The sequence below is a fragment of the Lingula anatina genome, chromosome 8 (assembly GCF_051362555.1).
Source record: "Lingula anatina isolate TDL-2025a chromosome 8, LinAna3.0, whole genome shotgun sequence".
Lineage (NCBI taxonomy): Eukaryota > Metazoa > Brachiopoda > Lingulata > Lingulida > Lingulidae > Lingula > Lingula anatina.
In genome coordinates, this window is record NC_141774.1 from 4,671,840 (window position 1) to 4,697,067 (window position 25,228).

General features: G+C 37.0%; 1 protein-coding gene across 3 annotated transcripts; it reads left to right on the forward strand.

The window, feature by feature from the left end:
- The first annotated feature begins 1,109 nt into the window (after window positions 1-1,109).
- Window positions 1,110-23,446, forward strand: LOC106154479 (3'-5' exoribonuclease HELZ2). 3 transcript variants are annotated; one of them, XM_087019281.1, is made up of 23 exons: window positions 1,110-1,304; window positions 2,716-2,755; window positions 4,267-4,285; window positions 4,913-5,116; window positions 5,601-5,637; window positions 6,224-6,333; window positions 8,260-8,481; window positions 8,638-8,674; window positions 8,850-9,001; window positions 9,427-9,540; window positions 9,712-9,748; window positions 10,341-10,420; window positions 11,360-11,480; window positions 12,170-15,644; window positions 16,190-16,290; window positions 16,941-17,183; window positions 17,639-17,770; window positions 18,072-18,721; window positions 18,979-19,248; window positions 19,753-19,915; window positions 20,901-21,068; window positions 21,665-21,775; window positions 22,159-23,446. In XM_087019281.1, the coding sequence occupies exons 2-23, from the start codon at window positions 2,718-2,720 to the stop codon at window positions 22,290-22,292; spliced, it is 6,618 nt and encodes a 2,205-aa protein (XP_086875407.1). In that variant the 5' UTR covers window positions 1,110-1,304; window positions 2,716-2,717; the 3' UTR covers window positions 22,293-23,446. The 3 variants fall into 3 exon arrangements, with proteins under 3 accessions (XP_086875407.1, XP_086875406.1, XP_086875408.1); XM_087019280.1 differs by lacking the exon at window positions 1,110-1,304 and adding an exon at window positions 1,351-1,568 and having other exon boundaries at window positions 2,718-2,755; XM_087019282.1 differs by lacking the exon at window positions 1,110-1,304 and adding an exon at window positions 1,353-1,568 and having other exon boundaries at window positions 2,718-2,755; window positions 4,935-5,116.
- The last annotated feature ends 1,782 nt before the right edge of the window (window positions 23,447-25,228 follow it).

Here is a 25,228-nt window from a genome sequence, read left to right on the forward strand (position 1 = left end):
TAAATCATTATCTACATGTACATGGTACGATACAGTGGCAACACAGACATGGGGCATGCTACTACGCACGTCATAACTTGTTTATCTCTACTTAGAACAATGAATTATTAACTATTTAGGTGTGTCCTTTTTGTCATAAGTGTATGATATACGGTACTTAAGATTCTCAAAAGACCACCTCTTGTCCGTGCACGCAAGCTGTGTGGTGACTCACTCACGTTTCACTTTAGTTTCTTATGCATGGTGAAATTCTAAGAATATAATCTCCCCTTTCAAGGTGTGCCTTCGTGAAGTCTTCGTCAAGGGTCAATGAGTGATCAAATATTATACCTAGTTTACAAAACGAATGAGTTATCTAGATGCATACGTACTAGTAGCTTGTGATGCGTTTAGTATTATCCTTTTTAGGGGGGGGGGGGCGGTAACTGAATCAATTTTGATAATGGGTTTTTCCGTGTACGTGTATTGCGAGGCTATAGTAAAGAGCTACAGAATTGTACCTGAACCGTCTCTTCTAAATGCGTGACGAAAATGTGACGAGAAAGTGTACAGCAACGCAGTGGTCAAAGAAACAAAAAGAAGAGAATTGAAAAACAAACTCACGAATAAAATCAAATTAAATGATGCATATCTTCATAATTTTCCTTTCGTGTCCCTTTCATGTACACAAACTGGACAATAGAAGTGCCACCCCCTGAATCAGATTAATCAAAGTTATAATGCCTGGTCTACTTGTAATGTGACTAATGAGTATAAAACTACTGTACCATGGAATTGTATTGTTGGTCTTTTTGTGAAATCTGATGTAAATAAAATGATACCAGGAGCATAGCATTCCACAGTCATTTATCTCCCCCAAAGTACTGGTTCAGTAGGGGTGACACTTCTAATGTCCAATGTGTGTAGATCTGGGGGAGAAATGCCTTCGAATGTCCTAGTATTAATTGCTTTGCAGATAGATATATTGTAAGGGAAACTCAGATACCCAGACTGACTAGCATTTCTAGGTCATTTGCGGCCATACACTAGGATGTGACTCACATCCAACTTACTCCTTTTCATCTCACCGTATTGCCGCTAGATGGCAGTCAAGAGTATCGAAACAACTGTGGAATTTTCGCGGAAGTAAAAACGAAAATAGCTAGGAGTGACAAGTTCAAAACTGCGCATTGAATTAGTGTGATAAAGTGCAGGTACTTTGTGTGTTATCCACTAAACACTTGACTCTGAATCTAGTAAATTATCGACCATTATTGATAAGCAGCCACAATCTCGAAGAACGAAAACAATATAGGCTACTGTAGGTAAGCATGACAGCTAGCTGGCTTGGTTTTTATCTCTTAGTTAATCATTGATTAAAATTGATGTGACTTTACTTGAGTGCAGCAAGGGTCAATTATATGATTAATTTAATGTGAAATTTGCGTACGGCGAATTTGACCGATTCGCAGAAAGTCAGGTGAGCAAAGTGAGTGCCTTTCAAATCAAACAGTAGCATTCTCTCGGGGGATCTCTTGGCGACCAGACGACTGCACGAGAATGTTTTGAACTCCTCGAAATAGACCAGGGTGAGTTGGTTATGGCTTTGTTTAATAAGCTCCAGAAATCGTTCCAAACGCGGTGACTGATTTTTTTTTTATTCCACATTCTGAATCTTAGGGCTGGATTATAAACATCACATTTACTGTCGCTGTTGACATAGGAATGCTTTTTTCAGCATGGATGCATTTAATGAGCAAAAGGGAAGTAGGGCTATATAAACTCTCTCTCTCTCTCTCTCTTGCAACAAGCGGTCATTCTTATCGGAATGGAACAGTGGCACTTCATATATATGGTAAAAATCAACAATGATTTATCCTCTTTTCTCGTTCACCTGAAAAAGACTAATTTTCCCAAATTCAAAAACATTGGTTTATATTGAATTAACCCCCTCCGGCTGCACAGCTGCGGAATGCGTACTAAGGTTCATTTAATCTGATAACTAGCGTTTAAACACTATATTTACCTGTCGAGTTCGACCCGTATTGAGGACGCCGATCAATAACCGTGAAAACACCTGTGAAGGGGATTCCCCGCCTATTGCATTGTGGGTATGTGTCTATTTTAGTCAGGCTGTCCTCTTCAAATTAAAGGCAGTGGTAAAATGTATTGGGATGTGATGTGTTAAGTGAATTATATGATTTGCTTAATGAAAGTTAAAAAAGGGAAAGAGACAGCAATATAGGGATTCCACTGTCTTTTGCAATCTCGATCAGCTATTTATTTATTTATTTATTTTCGCTATATGAAGTTTAGGAGACTGTACCCCTGGTATGTCTAAATAAATAGGTTTTTCATGCTTAGTGTCCAAACATAATGTAGTTCCACACAAATTTGATTTATTTGAAAATCAGATTAAAACAATTAATTAGAAATAGAATTGTAAATAATATATATATATATATATATATATATATATATATATATATATATATATATATATATATATATATATATATATATATATATTTTTTTTTTTTTTTTTTTTTAAGTTTCATTTTCAAGGAGAATGGTCTACAGATTATTTAACTTGTTTTAATCAATTTTAATTAAGGTGTCTGTTGTAATAAATCTGTATAAATGTAAATGTAATCGAATTAAGCATCATAGGTTTTACACTATAGCCCTTAAAGCTTACAAATGCATACTTGATCTATTTATTTATGTGTTTTCTAGAGATGGATAGTGACGAATCCGGCTACAACGATGAAGAACAGTAAGTTTTTTCTTCTGTTTATCGATGAACTGAATATACATAAATCCTTTCCCCCCACGAGCTAAAAAAGAATGAATGGCTTGGGTAATAACACGGTCCCCACAACCAGATTAAGAAACGTACAAATAACATGTGCTGGTGTTTTTGATTATCAACGTGCGACAAAGTATCCTTTGTTAGGCGATAATTAAGTTGATTCAGTTTCGTATTACGGTCCCATGCCTTTGCAAAATTGTTATTCAAGATTTAGATGAAATGGGTTAATATACGACAAAATTTGTTGAGAAACAACAACAACAACAAGAAATAATAATAATAATAATAAATAAATAAATAAATAAATAAATAAATAAATAAAAGCTTTCTATTCTACCAGGTCATTTCATTACATGTTAATGGTGAAGCTTTGCTTGAAAGACCTAAACCAAATTAATACGTAGGGTACTAAAGACGTGTTTATTCCAAACGCTAACCTCGAATTAAGTAGCTTCTCATGCTTCTGCTAATTTTCAGCAATACGGCATCAATAAAATTATCTCCGTCTGGTACACTGCACTGGTGCATCAGTTATGTAGCCGTGTGGATATCTTGTGTTTACTGTGTTCTGCTCTCAGCGCCATATGTAACTGTTCAAGACAAAATACATTTTCTTTGTTCTTATTTCCGTTTATTCAAGACCATTGTGCTGCAAAAAGTAATAACATAACGATGAGGGAATAAGAAGTCTCACCATAATAATCTTATTCATAGCTATGATGTCTGATTATATAATGAAAACAATTATAATGATGATAATATAAATAACAGAGTTTTCAAAACTACCTGTCAAGATAAACGATGGTGAGAGAATAAGAATGACAGAAAAAAGGCGGCGACGATATTAATATACGACGAAAGGCGGGAAAGATGACCGATGGGAAAGTAATATGACGTCCACGTGACAAAACAAAATAGACGTACACTAGTGAACACAAGATAACCATATGGCTACACTTAAAGCAGTCTTGACATGATGTAAATGATAACTTTGTCTTAAATCTTTAAAAGAAATCTTTGGACATACTAACCAGGCGACGAACCCTTAGGGACCATTCCCAGACCATATCGTACTAACTGTGAATCGAGCCATCTCCAAGGGGGATTTCGCTACATTGCAATCAACTTAAGCGCCATAGAGTTTGCCACGCCTACTGAAGTTGCTAGGGGGTAATTGATTATCGTTTATCAGCGTCAGTAGGCGTGCCAGACATCCACCGGTAAGCTTCTTAAGCTGAAAACAATTTAGCGAGAAACCCTTTGTAAATGGATCGACCCTGTCAGATCGATCTAGGAATGGAAACCCAGTCTTATAAATGGGAGTATTGAAGTAGCCTTAACTTTGCCAGTTATGTTGAGTAGTAATGGGTATTTTGTTGTAGGGTCTTAATGAAATGAATAAATAACATTTTGTATGTATTTTTGTATTTTCGTCGGTCATTATTATTATCATTATTATTATTATTATGTTGCAGGTATGACCCAGTGGTGCAGGTAAAAACATTTATTTTTAACCTATTTTGTGCTTTCTTTTCTCTCTTTCTCTTTCGATATTGTTTCTTTCTTTTTGTCAGGGGGATTACGTCATATCTAAATCAAAATACATGTATCGTTTTCTTTTAATTTTTATGCTTATTAAAGACGGTATTCCTTAAATAAACGAGTAACAGATTTCAATCATTGACATTATCATACACATTTTCACCAATTCATTCTATTTCACTTTGTCTTTATTGATGTTTTTTTTTTTCATATAATTACTGGTCTGATCATCATTCAATTGGTATGCCATTGAGTTTTTTTTAATCTGTTGTTTGAATATTTTTACGATTAGTAAGGTTGTAACAACACCACTCCATTTAAAGATGTGCATGTATCGGGTGACAAGCCTGAAAGTAGATTTCCTTCCTTGTTACCAGTTCCAGGCCTTGGTCTTTAACCTCTCATATTAGCAATATCCCATCTCAAACATAACTTTGGTAACAATTTAAATTAGACTTTTAGAAAATGAAAACTAAGTAAAACTCAAGAGTGATATACTCTCTATTGAGAATACAATATAATAGAATGCACCACAAATGGCTTATTTGTACCCACATAACAGAACATCGTATGTTTCAGTTTCTCTGCATGTATGTGCCAGATGTTCTCTACCGTCGTGAAGAAGCACTTCAGCTTGTTAAGTGCCAGTGTTTCACCGAGGCCAACGAATCCTTCAGTGCACTTATAGGGGATATCCTCAGAGTGGCAGATACTGGACAGCCAATCCCAAAAAGATTAATGGTCGAATTTTACCATGGTCGAGCCATATGTAGATTTGAATTGGTAAGTTTTTTTATATTCTTGAGAATGCCATTAGTTATGTCTCCTTAATATGCTTTCATCGGCATATCTTAACAATATTGAAATGCACTTGGTTTGGTCATTTGGTTTATTAATGGGATATACCTTATAATATTCACTATAAAATATAGTCATGATTTTATGAAATTGAACCACACCCATTTGATGGAATAAAGTTGCATTTTGTAATCAAATATAACACCGCATTATAAAGCATAAAGTAATAAAAGCAAGCGAATAAGCATGCGTGGGTTACGCTATCAGGATTTTAAACCATATATCAAATTGTGAATAATGTGAATTCACAGGCAAAGTCACGTCTCTCTGTAGAACGGAAGTACATGTAAGTCTGTTTTTTTTTTCACTAATTATTTGCAACATCAGCTGCAAAACATGCAAATGCATGCATGTTCCATCACTTTCCTATGATTCCATTGATTCGTATTCAGATCTGTTTATTTTTCAGGATTTACTTGTGGAAGCTTTGGGAGATGTGCACGAAGGTAAATCTTTCTGTCTCTTTGTCTTTTTCTTTCTGTCTCTCTCTCTTTCCCCTCTCTCTCCCTCTTTCTCTCTCTCTCTGCGCCCATACCATCTCGTTCAAAACGATAACAATGCTGTGTATATAATTATAAACCTGTTCACTATTTTATAATTGAAATGCCCTTCTACTTACTGACCGTACTGGGCGCTGATTTGGTTTTATATAGTGCACAAGTAATTGAGAGTGAGAGGAGTGCAACTGTGCATCTTTAAAAAATCATTTCCAATTCGATGTTTGGGCTACACGCCAAATTAGGGGGCAGGGTCACCCTATAAGTCGCCTGATTTTTGAAAGTACCAATACTGATTATTACAATGTGGCAAATTAGAAAAAAAAAAGATTCACAGTGTACATTTAATATGTATTTCTATTGTTGAAGTGACTTTTGCAGATTTCCGAATGTGAGATATGACTATACTGAAATATGAGACTATTTCTCTGGATGACAGAACTGTACATTAATTTTTATATTTTATTTCATATGATATGAACCTTGTGAACACTGATTTCTTGCATTTATTGAAACCATGTATTTATCACCTTAGCACTAAGATGGGAAAAACCAGCTAGGATATTATTTTTACCTCCTGAAATTCCTCTTATACGGGATGCCACCATACGAAGATTACTAGAGCAACTGCCGTATTGGAGACCGGTATGTAGATTGCTTTAAAACCCTAGTAACACTAGAGGGAGAATGAGCTAGAATGCCGCCTTAAAGAAAATTCTTTGTATGTTCTTGGATATTCGAAGTGTGTTCTAAAACTCTGAGTGCATTCCGTATGTCGACCCATTATTGTTTCCCGCCCGAATGTTTTGCTGATACTTAAAACTATCGAAGTGCATCCCAAGTGGAGAAATATCGAATGGTTTCGAAGTGTATTCTAACTGCACTATGAGTGCATTCGTAATACTTTTACGGCATTCTAACATCATTCGAAATATTCTGATTGCATTCGAGGGAGAATCGAAATGGCAAGACACTGCAAATTCTGTCAGAATGTTTGGCATATGCCTCAAATGAGCCGGTGCAACTCAAATGCATCTCGATGGTTACGTAAATCCTATTTCGGCCAGCAATCGAACCACATAGAAGCCCCGAATAAAGCCCCTATTTCACACAGACCACGAATCCCACGAATGGCCATGAATTGACAAATTTCAGGATTCGTTGTTGAATCGTAATCAGCTCGTGAAGTTCTTAACAGATTCGTATATAATCGTAGTCAGTTCTTGCAATTCTTGATCAATCGGGAATTCGTGGCAAAAATTTTGAGCTGTTCAAAGTTTTGGCCACGAACTCCCGATTCCAAAAAATTGTAGTGAATTTCTGGTCAATATTCGTGCGATTCCAGCCGAATCTCACGAATATTCGTAACACTATCGCACCTGTATCGTAAATGAATCGTAGAGCGTGTCGAATTAGACCAAAAAATTGGCAAAATCTCACGATTCCAGCCAAATCCCACGAATATTCGTAACACTATCGTACCTGTATCGTAACTGAATCGTGAGCGTGTCGAATTAGACCAGAAAATTGGCAAAATCTCACGAATCCGCACGAATCCTGAAATTTGTCAATTCCTGGCGATTCGTGGGATTCGTGGTCTGTGTGAAATAGCAGGAATCAAGCAGAACCAGCCGGATTGACTAAATTTAAAATTTCGTACTACATTCGGGAAGAAATTTCAAATTGACTTAAATTATTGTAAGAATGCCGTTGGAATACTTAGGATGCGCTTGAATCTACCTGGAATGATTCGTGCACATCTCGGCTGTATTAACTATCAAATGCAGGTCAAATGTAGTTGGAAAACTAGGAATATCAATAATGCTGTCAGAATACAGTCAGAATACATAGAATACACTTCAAATGCCGTACGAGTATAGTTCGATTGCTGGCTGAAATAAGATCGAGATGCATTCGAGTTGCATTCCGGCTCATTCTAGTTGGATTTGATGTGTCTTGCCATTTCGGTTCTCCAAGAGAATTTACAAGAAATTAACTCCCGAATGTGACGCGAATTTCAAAACTTCTTCATTCCGGCTCATTCTTCTTGAGTACTGCTGATTTCGAATATGCGTGATGGAGGGTAACCATTATGGCATGCACAAACACAAGGTTGGCAGACCATTATATTTAAAATGTGTGTGTGTGTGTGTGTGGGGGGGGGGGGTGCATCAAGAAAGAAAACAAAAGTGGGGTTAGGGAGGAGATAGCAACACAAATTGAGTATTTAAAATTGTTCCCGATGCTGACTAGGGTCTTGGTGCGATGAAAAATAGTTGCATGGCTTATTCAAATAAGTCATGGTTTGATCACGATTTTATTGTGATACGTGGACTTGATGAGTACAAAATCCCTTAGTGTTGCTCATCGGTTAGGACTGACATGGTCGACTTATGCATTAAAGTAATCGATGTTGAACAGGTTCATATTGGGATTTGCTCCTGTTATTGCAGACATAATAATAATAATAATAATAATAATAATAATAATAATAATAATAAAATCACAGACAGACATACATGAATAAATAAATAAATGTAATCAAATGGAAAATTATATGTTATCTTACAGCGTATTCCTGAGTTGATAAAGAAACTGCATAGCTTTGGAGACGATAGTTTTCAGCAAAAAGAGTTTGTGCATGCTTTGCTGTGCTACCGTGACGTCCTTATACTATCTGGCGTCGTCCCTGAGTGTCAGATAATGAATAAACAGACTGCTGCTCGGTTGCTTCTAGGGTATTCTGAATGTTGTCTTGAAATAGCTAAAACGGACATGGACGTTCTAAATCAGGTAAGGTTACATACTGTGCATTGTATTTTATTTTTAAAATGATCGAATTGTACATTTTTGTCTTTGGTTGAACGATTCTGTATTTTATGCATCTTCGATGCAGAAATTGGAACATGAATAACAAGATTAAAATATGTATATTTTTCTTTGACGCAGATGTTTGCAAAACTATGTGGAGACCATTGCCAAAAAGGTAAGTTGTTTAAATTTACTAAATTAAGTAATCGTGTGTCCTTCTACCAAAAATGGTGATGAATAAAATTCCCCCTTTTTTGATTTTGCAAAGGAGTAACTCGTCAAGTACTAATGAAACCGTGAGAACTGAATTTATGTGGTGCTAAGCATTCAGTAATGAGCTCCGTTTTCAGCGCTTGGTCTTATCGAAAGTGAACAAAATGAAGACGAATGTCGTGCACTGTGTGCAAAGGCGTACGATTTGAAGTCGAGGGCCTTCCATAACCAGGGATACATTAAAAAGGCCATCGAAATGGCAGAGGAGGCAAACAGCATCTTTTCCAGTGTAAGTCCACTTATGATGAATATTTGTTGATTAAAAACTATGCTATCACACAAATTAATCACCTTAAGCAGTAGACATTCAGTATCTTAAAAAATGCATGACGTAGACTATAGACTTAAACATTGGGGCATTAATCTCCCAATTGGAAACGACATTAAGCTTGCGGTCGGTTAATTTTAATTGATGACAGGTTTGTTTAATAATTTTATTCAGGATAGAAATAATTTTTGGAGTGGAGCCCAACCAGGTTTTACCAGTTTATGTGCATTGTGTCCAAGATACTTAAATTTATTTTAAATAAATGCCATTAGTGATTTTTTTTCAAAACAATCAAGGTGACATTACCATTCCTCGCTGCATTTAAATTATTCATGTAATGACTTAAATATTGGTTGTGGCGTGTGCATATTTTATGTCATTTACAGGAAACCAGAGAAAAACAGATACGAATATTGAAAAGAATGCAGGGTGAAATCGAGGCCAAAGAAAGGAGAGAGTCACCCAAATACGACCCAGATTGGATAGCGGGACTTGTGCCAGTTCGTAGCAAAATATTTCCCTGTTAAATTTGACTTGATTTTTTATTTTAACAGTCATGCATGATTTGACATTTAAATGATACACCATACGTTTTTTTCACATGTTGTTAACTACACAAAGTGCCTGCCAATGATGATATTTTTTTTTCAAATAATCATCCTGCTTTACAGGCTTCAAGCGGAAGAGTGGAAAAATTTGCTTATACAAGTAAGTGGTGGATTTTGGGATATGACTAAAAACAGTTGAAGAGTTGAATAAACGCATATTGTTATGTATTCAAACACCGTGAACAAATCGAATATGTGCCGAAATGGTACTAAGTGACATAAGTAACAAGTATATAGATAAATTACATTTTTGTATGCCGTTTAACAAGCAGCGTTTTACTTACCAGATGTGTTTATTTATAATGTCTTTCCTAGTCGGATTAGTTTATTGTTTTGGAAAATTGCTGTTAAAATGTATGTACATTTACTTTTGGTTCAAAATGTGTATTTGTTGATTTTAGCAAGGCAAAGTTTTGGCGATTTGAAATAAAACAACGTATGTCACAAAAATGTTCCAAGAAAATATTGCAATTGTTTGGCTATCATTACATATTTTCAGCCAAACTTTTGTTTCACATTAAGGAACCACTATATTCTAATCTTGAAAAAAAAGGTTATGAAATACGGTGTCTGTATAGATTAATTTGCATTTACAATATTTGTCAAAGAGTTCCCGTTTAGGGAACATTTGCCAATTATGATATATCCATCATCGGCTCCATGGAAGATGTTTGTATCTGACACTGTTTCAGAGAAATCGACAAAATCAAATAAGACAACGACTACACATGATAGAAGAAACATGCAGGCGACCACCGCTAGTAACATCATGGTAAGACTTACACTTGATTTACAGGCTCGACATCCAACGTGGAGTATTTCACTTTCAAATGTATGCCCGGGTAAAAACGTGTTCCTTTTTTTTTTTCAAAATGCTCAGATCTCAACCTCGTAGGGACCATATATTGTTGATCTAAAAACCTCCCATGGGCCCAGTTAAAGGGATAATAACTCTTCGTTTTGGCCAAAAAATGAATTTTCCTGGAGTAAACAACAATTTTCCCATACTTACCAATGGTTAAAGAATACATTTTTACATTCAAAGTAAGTCCCTGGTTTTTTTCTAAAAAGTTTGGTTTTTTGTTAAAATCTCTTAAGAGATTTTAACAGACTATGGCCATCAATGGAGGTCACGTGCTCTAAAGACAAGCTCAGATATCAGAATAATAGCTATAACTGCCGTTTTTGTGGTAAAACAGAATATATTATATTTCTATGAGTTATTCACAATGTTTTAACTGTGAAATATAGATCTCATACGAAGAGTTATTATCCCTTTAATGTGCACAGGTGCCTTTAGAAAGTTGGATTACGAAAAATGCAGAAATATAAACTCCGCAATACCGGGATATATATATCCCAAACATTGTTTTCATGAAGAAGTATTCAGAGAGTAGCAAAACTTATTTTAACCCATGTCTTTACTGTATTTCAATAAATATCCACATGTAAACATAGCACAATATATTTTTTTCTCTACGGAGGTTGGGTAAAATCTAAATCATTATAATAATACAGTTACAGTTTGTTACAGTGTATACACGTCTGTGCGCACTTTAAATCTGTTGTTAATTAAAATGATTAGGGTTATGGTGATCAGCGTACCTGTACGCAACATTTGAGCTTTGCAGAAAAAAAAAAAAAAAAAAAAAAAAACTCTCTCTAATACTATTTACTGTTGAATAAATAAAGAGTGAGGGATTCTTTCCAGGCTGCCACTGAAACTGGTCGAAGATTCCCAGAAACAATAGCATCAATAGAAATGGATCTTGGTCAGCCAATGACAGAAGAGGATCTGGCGGATTTAGGGCGACTTTTTTATGAAAAAACACGTGCGTTAACGTTTCCCGTCATGGGACAAACATTGACATTTCGAAACAAAATATATATATATATATATATATATATATATATATATATCAAACTGAATTGAATATAAAGCTGCCATCACAGGAAAGGCTTGTGCAAATTTTGATTGATTTTTTTTTTATTTGACACCAATCTGATTAACAATTAAGCCATCAATCCTCTTTTAATGTCTGATATATTATATGGTAATACATGGTATGCAAAGTTGGCTAAATTATCTTTTCTACGCTAGGCGTTGGATTTTCATTTGTAGTGACATGAAAATGAATATATTAAATTCGTAATCGGTACATCATAAAAGACCTAGCCCCGTGTCAATAAATACTTTGTTACCTCATTAAACACAAACTTACCATTTTCTTGTACAATACACAAATGAACAATAGAAGTGTCACCCCCTGAATCAGTGTATTCAAATAATAATCAAGTAATCAATAATCAAAGTAGGCAGATTTTGAGTAGTTATTATACCTGGTCTACATTTTTTTTTTGTGAAATTTGATGTTAATGAAATGATACCAGGAGCATATCATTCCACAGTCATCTCCCAAAGTAATGGTTCAGTAGGGTGAGACTTCCATTGTTCATTGTGTTTATATAGCATTTGCAGTTGATATTTACACCTAATTGACCAGTACATTTTATTTTCCAGGCAAACAATTTCCGTCGAGAGTTCCTGACCAATCGACGGGAGCAACTAAAAATGAAAAGGCTGCTTGTACGCCAACCACTGCGGTGGTTGAGGACGAGCCCTTGGAAGAATCGATGATCCATGTGGCGCCACCTGTGTTCCCGGATTCAAACTCAGATGAAGAAGAGGAGGAAAACACGCTGGATCAGGAAGTCATGGAGACGGATTTTAACGATGCTCTGTATGGAGACCCATTTTCAGAATCTTTTGAAAATGATGATTTTGGCGACCATGGCAATTTGTATGATTTTCACTCAAAGTTCATGCTGGAGAAAAAATTACTTGAGGATCCTTCAAAATATAAACTCTGCACCCTTTACATAGAAACCAACCAGAAAGCTCATGCAATCCCGATAGGCACAAATGAACAAATACCGCGTATTGAACTCTACGGCAGAATACGTTCTGGACTTGCTTTTAATGAATCGGATGTTGTCGTTGAAGTGTTTAACCCACCTGAAAATGATCCGATACCAAGCCATACATACAGAGGCAAAGTAATTGGTGTATGGTTCGAACCCCGTGTCAAAAAGTTCTCTCGATTTGCATGTACCATTGACGACTACCGCAGTAACCTTGCAAAGCCAATATGCCGGACAGCTCCCAAGATCGAGCTCCTTGGATTTCCTGACAACGTGCGAGAAAAAGATGAAGCAGATGTTCCCATATACTCTGTAGAATATGACGGCCAATTGAAATATAAAAAGAAGATGAAAATAGAGGCCAAATACAAAGATGACATCATACTCTTGGTAAGATACCTCAAATGGAAGCCGTTCTGTGTTTTTCCTCTTGGGGTTGCTGTTGGTGTCTTGAAGGGTAGCGCATCACTAGAGCGAGAAATGAGACTACTCATGATTCAACACGACCTTGTCAAAACGTTCCCAACACATGTTGCTGATCGAGTAAAGGCTTTGTCCAGAAAACACAAAAAAATTCCCGCGCATGAGTTTGAAAAACGTTTGGACTACAGGGGGGTAGTGACCCTGACAATTGACTCCGCAGATACACGAGACATCGACGACGCATTGAGTGTTGAAGATATCGGGGACGGCATCACCCGCATCGGAGTTCATATTGCTGACGTCACGTATTTTGTTAAGAAGGATGACCTGATCGACAAAGAGGCTCGAGCACGAGGTGTCAGCTTTTATCCTCCCCGTGATCAACAACGCATATTCATGCTACCGGATGAACTCACAACATTCATTTGTAGTCTCGTCGAGGGGGAGGACAGGCTTGCACTTTCAGTTTTCTTCGATTTTGATCAAAATGGAAACATGGTTTCCAAACCTACCATTGAGAGAACGGTGGTGAAATCAAAACAGAAAGTAACCTATGAAGAAGCAGAGGTGATTCTGTGCGGGTCGGGACTTTCAAATGAAATAAGCAACGCTTTGAAAAAATTACATCACGTTGCGAGTAAATTTCGCGCCCAGCGATTGGAACAGGGGTCTGTTTTTAACCAGTTTCAGGACAACGGTGCCCCTATGGCTCACGCGACTGTGGAAGAGTTCATGATCTTGGCTAACGTGACCATAGGGCAATCCCTTAGCGAATCATTTCAGCATGTTCTTCTACGGGTGCAAGACCCTCCTGTGGATTCAGCTTTGCAAATGTGGCAAAAGGAGTTCAACCAAGTAGCCAAACACTCCGCTACATTGAAGAAATACCAACTGAAATATGACGCAAATGCGCCATATGGGTTAAAGCAGGTCCAACAGCAGGGGCAGTTGGGTACACTGTATGTGAGGGAAGCAGTGTGGAAGAAAGCACTTGAGGTTTCCAGGAAGGGTGCTGGACAGGAACTTTTGGACATATTTTCCAGAGAACATCACGTTCCATTAATATACAGTGCACACTGGAAAATTAACGAACTCCAACGACCGGCCCGAATGGCGGCTTGCAGTTCCACCGCCATCCCGTCCCAGGATAAAGGGCACCACGGACTGAACATGACGGACTACACTTGGTTTACGTCTCCGATACGAAGATACGTGGACATCGTGGTCCACCGGTTTGTTCACGCCATGCTTGACAAATCAGTTGACACTCCACCGTATTCACAAAAGGAATTAGAAGACATTTGCAAGGAGATGAATGCGCTCCACAGGAAAGCCAAGAAGTTCCACGGCGCGTGTGAACTCATACAATTCTGCCTCCAGTTGAAAGAGAACAAGACGAGCACCATACTTCCAGTAGTTACTGCATTGGACGATTCCTTTATACAACTATGCCTACCGTGTTGTAAAGACATCCCCTCGAGGCATCTCAGACTGCGCTTTGGGTCTATGGGCCTGAACCAGAGACCCAGTTTAGACAAAGGCACGGGTGCAGTTTTTCAGTTTTGTCCTCTCAGATGGAAGAAGAGGTTATATGACAGGGTGGCAGTTCCAAAACCCCCGGGAGGGAAAAGACAAAAACAACGCGCCCAGGATTGGCATGATGTTAACCCAAATCAGTTCCTGACACCAATGCCTGTAGGTGTGTGGGACGGCATCATTGAGGCTGTTAGCCAACAAAATGCCCAGGCTCTTTCGACATTGATCAAGATGAAACACAAAACTATAGCTAACATGGCTCAAAGGGAAAACGAACTTTTCAGTGCCAACATAAACACCGATGCCTATCGCAAGAGTGACGGGACTATCGCAAATAAGGAATCTAAGTTCCAGCTAAAAGTTACCCTTGGGACAGTTGTCCGAGTTCTAGCTCAGGCTAAGTTCCATAGAGGATCTCTTTGTCCCAGGCTGTCTCTAATGAGCCTGTCGCCCAATGTGCACATCTGCTTAAAACACCACGACGACCCTGTGGCCTGTTTTTGTGACATTTCCCCAGTAAAACCTCTAGATGAGACATATACAGACGAGAAGACCTATCAGTCAACTCTAATCCCTCTACTGCAGATAGAGGGCGCACAAGCGGCTGTCATAGACGAAGTTTCTTTGACCGTCTGTAACGTGAGAGTGTCGTGGATGAAGAAAAATGCGAACTGGTATGGGAGCGTTGTGCTAGGAGACACCTTCTGCGAAGACCGGGGTATCAGGCTCTCCTCCAGCCAAGAAGATGACGGTGATGCAGCTGCTAACCCTGATAGAATAGTAGACACCGGCGAGTACAGAGGGTATGTGTGCATTGTATACCGCAACCTTCCGCCTGACTCCCAGTGCGTCAGTGACAGTGGTGCTACTGGCGATTGCCCCATTGACCATCAGTCTACTCATAGCGAGCCATCATCTAGAAGCATCTGTTTGCCGCAGTACAACTCAGACGCAGAGTCCACGTGGTTGGGACACGGTCTGATTGTGCATGTTAGACGCAGGGACAAGAGGGTGGTTTTTAAACTCCATGATGGCATCATTCCGGAGACGATCGAGTCCAAAAGCAATCCGAAATTAGCCACAGTAGAATTCCTAGACAGAATAATGCCGTCCATGTATGTATTGCCATCACTAAATAATTTTATATTTTTTTCATAGAAGCAAATTTTTCAATTATTACAGTTTTCAATGAATTATGTGCCGCGTGGCATATTGTGTTACTTATTCAGTGCGTGGTGTTTAACCGCGTAGCTAAACATTATTTGCGAAATGACTATGTAGTTTGGAAAGGAACTGAACATACCTTTTGAGCCCTCAGTCGAAATAACAATTAGCTTATTCTGTGTATTTTGCCGTATGGAAATGTCTAAATTTTGATCTGTGTAATAGCAGATGGTACAAAGCTTCACTGCACGTATACATAATTTACAGATACAGTAATTTTAAAATCACTTATTCTTAAAATCATCCTTACTGAGTTTTTGCAACAAAACATACATATATGCACCCACGTATGCACGCACGCACACACACGCACGTACACACATACACACATACGGGTACATGCATGCATGCATACATACATACATACATACATACTGTTTCATTGTGACAATGGCTTTGACCATTGTGTCTCTGTAATCCCATCCTTTTTTTAAAGACGAATGGAAAATGCGGTGCGAAGTCTTGGTGAAGCAACCATTTTGGCCAAAAATATCGCTTTGGGTAAAGCCAATCTCAGAGATGTGATTGACGATAGAGGTAAGCTAGAGTTTAGTGCCTTTATATACCCAAATTGTATGCCTTAAGGTAATGCCTTTACTTTTACAACGGAAAAAATATTAAATAAAAAGATACAGCTATTGTTTAAGTCATTTATACTTAAAATCCAAAAAATGAATGAGCTATATCTACAAAGAAAAAGCATCACAGATGTTACATTTAAATATACAAAGTAGCAATTTTTCAAATATGTTTCTGAAAAAAATGCGAATTGTACCCATTGAAAAGATCGAATCATTAGAGTTATGTTGTCAGATACCGTCATCAAACTGTCTAGATAGAATTCAAACTTTCAAAACTAAAAGATAGGACAAAATTTATTTTTCTAATCTGTAAGAATTCCAAAAAAAGTGCATTAATATCAATAAATGATAGGCAAATAAAATGAAAGACTTCAAAGGTGGGTAGAATTGTTGCATTTGTCAGTAACTTGTGTGGGTGCTTTCGTTGATTTAAAACGCGTACAAGTACTGTCTTCTTCATTAATGTCACTGGTGTAAGGGGGTTTGTGCGCATTTTTGACGTTAAATTGTTAATGCACGTGTTTGTCTGTAGTGCAATACTTATATTATTATTATTATTATTATCATTATTATTATTATTGTTGTTGTTGTTGTTGTTTTTTAAAGACTGGAAAGATGTAGAGGCATTTTTCTACCTCCACGAGGAAGACCCAAAGAAGAGGATGGAGAGGGAAATGAAAAAAAGAAGAGAACCGTCTCGCGTGAAACCCGAAGACCTTCTTGACAGACGAACTAAATATTCTAAAGGGCGTTACTTGGAGAATTATCTTCCGAGAGCCAACGAGAAACAAAGGGAGGCGGTGATATCTTCCATAATGAAGCCATTCTCACTGATTCAAGGACCACCAGGTATATAAACACGATATTTTGTCCAACTTTCTCTGATTCAAATCCTTTTATGATTATCTCGGTATTTGTACTTTAAGACATTTTAATACAGCCATAAATGGTTTTATTCAAGCCTTGAATTAAGTTAAGAATTGGTAAATAAAACTAGATATATGTCTGTTTTTATTTTCTACATTTATTCTGTGGTAGATTGATTCGCTTGCACTCAACGCGATCTATATCAGAAGCAAAAAAAAAAAAAAAATTATATAAACATGTAGTACACGAAGACATTTCATTGAAAAAAAAGGAATACCATCAATATATACTATACCGAAATATGGAATTTTCCTTGTCAGTCTTTTTATTATTATTATTTTTTATTTTTTTTTTAAAGATACATGTATGCCTTACAGTTTCTATAAAAAATAATATTTTAATTCCTCTCACCAACCAATGCCAATTCTTGTATCCAGGCACAGGCAAAACGCTTACAGGTATCCGTCTGGCCTACTTATTCGTAGAATGGAATCGCAGAAACTCCCCAGAAGAAAGAAAACATGTGCTGTATTGTGGACCGTCTAACAAATCAGTTGATGTGGTTGCAGGTAGGGAAAAATCACGTAAAGAAGGATGAGGATTGCATGAATGGCGACAAGATGTTTGTTGTCCGTGCAGTCCGTTAAATGAGCAACCAGCAGCAGCCGCAGTGTTGGTTTAAATTAGCAGTTAAGTCCTAGTTTTATACAGACGCTGTGTCTTTTTGATAGAAAGGCTTCAAAACGGATAAATTGTAGGCAAGTTAAGAAAAGCAATATATATATATATATATATATATATATATATATATATATATATATATATATATATATTATTAAAAATAACACTTATTTTAATGTCTTTTTATAGATTTCTTCAAAAAGAAATTTACCCCACAACAATATGACCCAAACGACGAACGACCCAGCATCTGCCCAAAAATCCTTCGAGTATACGGGAAGAGCTTGGTTAATCGCGACTTTCCTATTCCCAAAGAACCGGATCTACTGCGAGGAAAGGATGCCGTTTCTACTGAAAGACACAAGGATATCGCCCTACACCATTTAATTCGTTCCAAGGGAACTAAAATATCTAAAGACATTTTAGAACTGGATGCCAAATTTAAATCTTATTTCAAAGACCCTGTAAAGAATGACGTTTCTCTTGAAATAATAAACCGCTACAAACGGCTCGTGGCGCAAGCAGAAGAGGATGAAATAAAGCAACATGACGTCATTCTATGCACGTGCACCACGGCCGGAAGTAAAGCCGTTCTAAGATCAGGGATCATAGAGCAAAGCATTGTGGATGAAAGCGGCATGTGTGTTGAGCCTGATTGTCTCGTACCCATCGTGCACTCAAAAGCCAAGCAAATCGTGCTTATTGGAGACCACAAGCAACTAAGACCGATAGTATTAAATCAGCTTGCGCGGGACATGGGATTGGAAAGGTCTTTGTTTGAGAGATATGCTACGCAGTTTCCTGAGCAAACGATCATGCTGAACAAGCAGTACAGAATGGTACGTACGCAGAAGTCGTGACGATTTTTTTTTGCCATCGTTTCAAAGAGCATGCAAAGCCATGGATTTTTTTGCAGGGTCTATTCCTTAAAAGTCGCCCATCATTAAGATATGAATTCATAGTTATGGTGCTCTCGATTTTCATTTATTTATGTATCAGTCTTCTGGTTGACAGCTGACGATCATCAGACTCAAAAAGTAAATTTAGTAAAAAAAGGTGTATAGTGAATTATTGTCGTATATATTTATTCATTTAGCATCCAGATATATGCGACTTTCCGTCGAGTGAATTTTACGATGGCCAACTGTATAGTCCGCCTGTGCTGAGGTTTGCCAGTGACCCGATGTTCAGGGATTTCACCCCAGCAGCCGAGGTTCTTTGGCCTAGAATAAGACAAGGTCCAATGCTGATAGAAGACAAACGCTTCGTGATGTGCCACGTAGAGGGCGAGGAGGAGAGCCTGGTTATTTCGACACCAGAGGGCGGAGAAATGTCCAAGAAAAATAAGGCTGAGATACAGGAAGTTGTTAGTATTTTTTTCCATTATTCTTATTTACGCCATTATATTATACAGTATGTCTGATATATATTATTATATATTTGTCGGCAAAAGTATACATTCTCCATTCAAAATTAATTTCATGAGAATAACTTTCTTTGAGGAGAAGGGCAATACAAAATATGCCATTTTCAATAATTTCGATATAGGCCTACATTTTTTCTATAACTTTGCGTTCGGTTTGCTGTCTTCATATTTCTACTCAATTCGCTGTGCAAGTATTCTGGTGCAGCTCGCCCCAGTAATTGATATATGGTTACTTTAACCTTTCAAAAAGAAAGTACACGGTAATGTTCCCTCGGTGCATTTGTGAGTGGGGCAGCAGGGAGATTGGAATAACCTCAGTTTCTATGGTAATCGTAACCAGTCGGGTCGTTGACATTAATTGCACTGTATAATATTGACCCATCTTGACTGAGGACATTTAAGTGCATTCAACGTTTGAATATATCCATTTCTATACTTCAAAAGGAACGCATCTACAGCATCTTGGTGAGCAAGACATCCCTGAACTTATCCAAAGCGAACATCATGGTACTGTCTCAATACAGGGCGCAAGTCAACGGGATCGAGAAGGCGCTAAAAGAACGACATGGCGAGGGGGTTCAAGTGAGCACAGTGGTGGCTAGTCAGGGTAAGTCCATGTCCAATAATAAATGAATAAATAAATAAAATAAAATAAAATAAAAAAAATAATTTAAAAAAACTTATATCAGGTTCCCTGGCTAAGAACTCCATGACCAACGTTTTATTGTCACATACACACCTATTCCTTAGCAAAATATCAGGCTGCATTATTGTTTCTTGCAATTTTGCAGTACGTGTGAGGCAATATAGCTGTAAATTAGTAGCAGTATATTTTTCTTGCAAACTCCTGCAATCTCGTTTCTGCGAACTTTTAGTAGGGGTTAATATATGGGGCTTATGTCAACCACAAAAAGGAATGGGAGGCAGATTTATTAAGGTCCCTAGCGGACTATCATTCCTGTCACACTGGCATTGACACCAGAAAAAGCACTCCACCAGACTAATATTAGACATCAGTGCGCTTTTATAGGTTCTAGATTCATGTACATGTACAATGTGTTAATGATTTTTCATTTGCGATCATCTTTACTAATATGGTTTCAGAGCTCTGATCTGTTTTTTTTTTTTTTTTTTTTTTTTTTTTGTGTGTGTGTGTGTGTGTGTAATTATCAACGGCAAAGCTTCAGAATGTACGGCCCTGACTCCAGAACTAGCACCCCGTCACCAATGTTAGGGACCATTCCTAGACCCCATCGTACTAATCGTGGATCGATCTATCTTCGAGGCGATTCTTGCTAAACTGCAATCAACTTGATCGTTTGGGGCTGCTAGGGGGTAATTAATGTTTAGTAGCTTTAGTAGGCCTGCCAGACAGATAAGCCGCTTAAGCTGAAACGATTAAGCAAGAAACCCCTCGGAGGTGGATCGATCCTGTTAGATCGACCTAGGTTTGGGAATCCAGTCTTAGGTATCAGTGCGCGTTTAAAAGCAATGTGGATCCTTGGCAACATTAGCTGACTGCAAACGTGATCATTGACTTTTTGAAATCCCTACATTCATGCACAATGAGTTCGTAATTTTTATTTCACCAGGTGGAGAATGGGACATCGTCATTTTCAGTACCGTCCGCTCCATCCCAGAGTACCAGATTGTGCAAAGGCCGACCAAGGGCTGGTGTAAAGTCAACCTTGGCTTTATAACAGATGAACATCAGATTAACGTGGCACTTACTCGCCCCAGAAGGTTCCTGATTATCATTGGTAATTACAAGACCCTTATGCTCCTTACCAATTACATTTGGACATTTGATGAGATGAAACAAATTGCAAAATGATTTATGTTAACATGTATAATATTTTAATAAAAATTTAGTTAATGCATTTTTCTTACTGTATTTCGCGGGTATTGTTGGATAACACAGTAAACCAGAAGTGAGGTAAAGTTCACTGTAACAAACATCATAGTTTGACGCAGTTTCATATACAAATCGAAGGATTGTTTGCTGTAGTATGTCTCTGTAGGAACCCTGGTTGAGGTTGCCACCTAGAAAAACCAACTGGTTCTGGGCACCGGAATAAAATGCTCTCCAAACAGAGACGTTAACACCCCCTGCTTGCAGAGAGAGAAAATAAGAGAGAAAATAAATATTTTGTAGAAAATGTACTCACCCAAAATAATATCCCATATTAAGTAGTAACCGTATATATATATATATATATATATATATATATATATATATATATATATATATATAAAGCACTTCCAGTGAGGACATAATCAGCGCAAAGAGATATGAATATACATTTATGATGACGGGAATTCCTTGTTGTTATATCATGTCTGATTTTAATTTCAGGGAACAAGAAGCTACTTAAATGTGATCCCACTTTTAAAAAACTGATAGCACATTATGAAGAAAACGGGAGAATCAAAGATGCTGGCGAATTTCTTCCAAGGGGCATTAAAGGTATGAAATAATCGAAATTATTGTATGTATTTGAATGTAAGTGTGAAAAGCAATTCATGTTGGATGTATTTGTAGCATTTTTTCTAATCGCTTCCCTTATACGTGTTCGATACTGCATGTATTGAACCGTTTTTTCCTCTCTCTCTTTGATTTCAGTGAGGTTTATATTATTATTTTAAAGCACTAATCCCTTTTGATGTGCAGTCTAAGCTTTTTTTTTTTCTTTTTGTCACAAACATTTTTTTCTCTTTAACAAATTATACAAAAAAATATCTGAGTTTATTGTTTCAAAAGCCAAACTTTGTTAGAAGAATATGATTCTAAACCACTTGTACCTACGGCCCGTATTCATTTGATGTAATGCGTTATACTTTATGCTCTAGGAACACCATTTTACAAGAAATTGCCTCCGAGGTTGCAAAGGAAGCTTGACGCTGGGGAGTATTATCAAGAAGAAAGACAACGCTCAGACGATGGAGATAACGAAGTAAAATTTGAGGATGAAGAGGGGCTTTGAAAGACACTTTCTAACGTGTGGCTTCCAAATTGTAATTTTTACGGCTTCTGGGCTGGTACATTTCTTATGATCATGGTGTTTGAAATAGTATAACGATCTACGAGTACAAAAAAAGCGCAGGAAGTTTGGTAATTGACGATTAGATTGACGCGAAACGACACCTGTTAAGTATCACATTTTTACACCTTATTCTGATGATACAGTGTTATACTGGGAAAAAGAATGAGGGTTTTGCACGGTCGTTTCATAATAGTAAGTCACGTCAGCCCATGCAGGATGTGATCAGATTACTAAGGCGTTCTCATTCATATTTTAAATAGAAAAATTAGACTTAAAGAGGGGAACATTAAAAACGCCGAGTTACAAGGCTTTGTTGCTATTATTATAACTTTTTAAATCATGATTTAGGTAAACGACAGGGGTTTATATCGATTCTAATGAAAAACAGATCTCCAACATTACTTAGTCTCGTTTATTCGATATTCGGACTATTGACACTGCTGTTGTACAATCAGCAGTTATAAGCTGGTTAACTTTAATTTACAATTGTGTACTAAATGGATGTCCACATTGGTAGGATTAAATATTACAACACATGCAGATTATTTAACCATGACTTTCAATCTTTCCATGTTAAGATTACCACATTACTTCAATTCTCTTGCAGCTGCACTGGTTACCAGCTTGGTCTAGGTTTTTATTTAAAATTTAAGTTTAAACTCATATTGCATTTTATAATCTAGTATGTATAACTGCATTGGTTAAGCATCATAACCCAAAACAACCATGCCAACCATTTAAAAAGCAGTTCATGTTAAAATGCATTGAATGAAAAAAAAATGTTGGATTTTTGTAACAGTATTATTATTTTTATTTAAATCTTACTTTGAATACTTTTAAAATTTTACTTTAAATTACTATTTAAGTAGTCAACCTTTCAGGTATATATCATTTTTGGTATTTATAAACTTTCATTAATTTGTTATAAGGTCTACTCAACATGATATGGATTGAAGACATTATATTCTTTAAAGAATGCGAACAAATATTAATTATTATTATTATTATTATAATTATTATTATTATTTGTAGTTGTAGTCGTACAAGTCATAACTGACGAACATAATTAAAAATGTACATGTTAGAAATATGAATCGTTTCGGGGGAAAAATCAAATGACCCCATTCTGTGTACACATCTTCTTTGTTTTCGGATGCCCACGGCATATCTACAAGTATCTGATGGTCGATTTTGATTAAAAGAATCTAAAATATAACCAATTAACTAATGCATATCTAATGGAGAAGAAAGAAAAACGTTTTAATTATTTTAATCATTAAAATACTGTTGCGGTAATTTATATTAAAAATTAGTACATTACAGGGGAGGTAGGGGGATTGCACATCGAAGGGCAGCTGTAGGACGGAGTAAGCAGGGATCAACCCGAGGGCGACTGTACAACTATTTTCGAGTTTGTAAATCTTTGCCTTGGCGCAGTGCCTGGGGTGCAGTGCTAAGAGGTTGCTGGCATTGCTTTTCTGGCCTGTCTGTGTTTCTCAGTAATATTCCGGGTGCACCATTCTGTTCACACTTTTTTTTTTTTTTTTTTTTTTTTTGGGGGGGGGTAGTTACCGACATGGTTGAGATTCTATCTTGTGGAAATTCGTGTATACGCGTATATCAAGCAAGCGAAGCGTGATAGAGGCGTGGCGGAAATAAAAACGGTGGCTAAGAGATTCTTGCTTTTTAAGGGTAACTAAGGGAGCTGATGTGGAATATTACAGTGTATCATCATGAAAATTTCTAAGAGTACTTATTAAGTACAATTCTTACTCAATTTTCTATGAATGTCTTAGGTATGTCGCTTCTTAAAAATATTCAGAAATGAAAGACACAGCAAGGCAGAATATATCATTTCTTAGTTTGTATACGGATGGTGCAATAACCTAATGAGAGAGAGAGAGAGAGAGAGAGAGAGAAGGGAGAAGTTTTAGATTGGGAGTGAGCCAAGCTATTTTTGACATAAAAAAACGAGCACACACTTCGTCTCCTTCAGTGGCAAGAAAATAGTTACCACAGAAGAAACCAGGGGATATTAAGTCGTATAAGTTTTAAGCCACACACAAATGTGCTCTTAGTGATATGAAAGCAGAAAGAGGCTACGTTAAACGCCTATCTCCAAATTTCAATATTAATTTGTTTCATATGGTCTAGAAAAATTAATGGAAATCATACACACAAACTACACAAGTTTTTTTTTTTTTTTTTATTATTCAGCAAGCTGATTTATAAAATGTCAGCAGATAAATGGGTCTAGCGAAATAAATTTAGTGCTATTACTATAGATACACAGCGTCCACTGTGGGTCACTGGTTAATTGCTAAGATTTAGAAGTCATTTCGGTGATCTTTTTTTTTTCGAAAATGATTATAACCGTGCATATTAGAATTCAGAATCAATCAAATGACCAACATCCATTTCCTTCTTTACTTAAAAATGAATCTGCGATTATGGATAAAAAATTCGGTAATTGCGTGTATCTTTATTCAGTAACCGTGCGAATAGTTTACAAGTTTGCGGACCCCCCCCCTGGAATATTTCGGGACCCTGCATAAAACAAATGAAATTTAATAAAACAAGGAAAACTATATTACAGCCGTTGGGATAGATGTACCAAAGAGCGCTTATATGCACTTTACTGATGCAACTTTTCGTTTACAGGGTATGTACTAGGACCAAAATGAAACTCGTGAAGACCAACTTTGACTGGAAGCAAAATGTGCATCTAAGTTAAGGAAATTTGCCGTGCCTTTCAAAAGATCAGGTTGTCGTTTATCAATATATTTACATGTATTTATTATGACTTAGATAAAAGTAGACAAAGACACATGTCTTTGATAAAATGATACAAGCGTTTTGTTTTAATGACGCAGGGA

What these genes read in the sequence shown, in the direction of transcription:
- LOC106154479 (XM_087019281.1), top strand. Translation starts at nt 2,718, where the DNA reads ATGGATAGTGACGAATCCGGCTACAACGATGAAGAACA. An exon ending in ACATGGACGTTCTAAATCAG is followed by an intron (nt 8,482 to 8,637) that starts GTAAGGTTACAT and finishes TCTTTGACGCAG; the next exon opens with ATGTTTGCAAAACTATGTGG. An exon ending in AGATGTGATTGACGATAGAG is followed by an intron (nt 16,291 to 16,940) that starts GTAAGCTAGAGT and finishes TGTTTTTTAAAG; the next exon opens with ACTGGAAAGATGTAGAGGCA.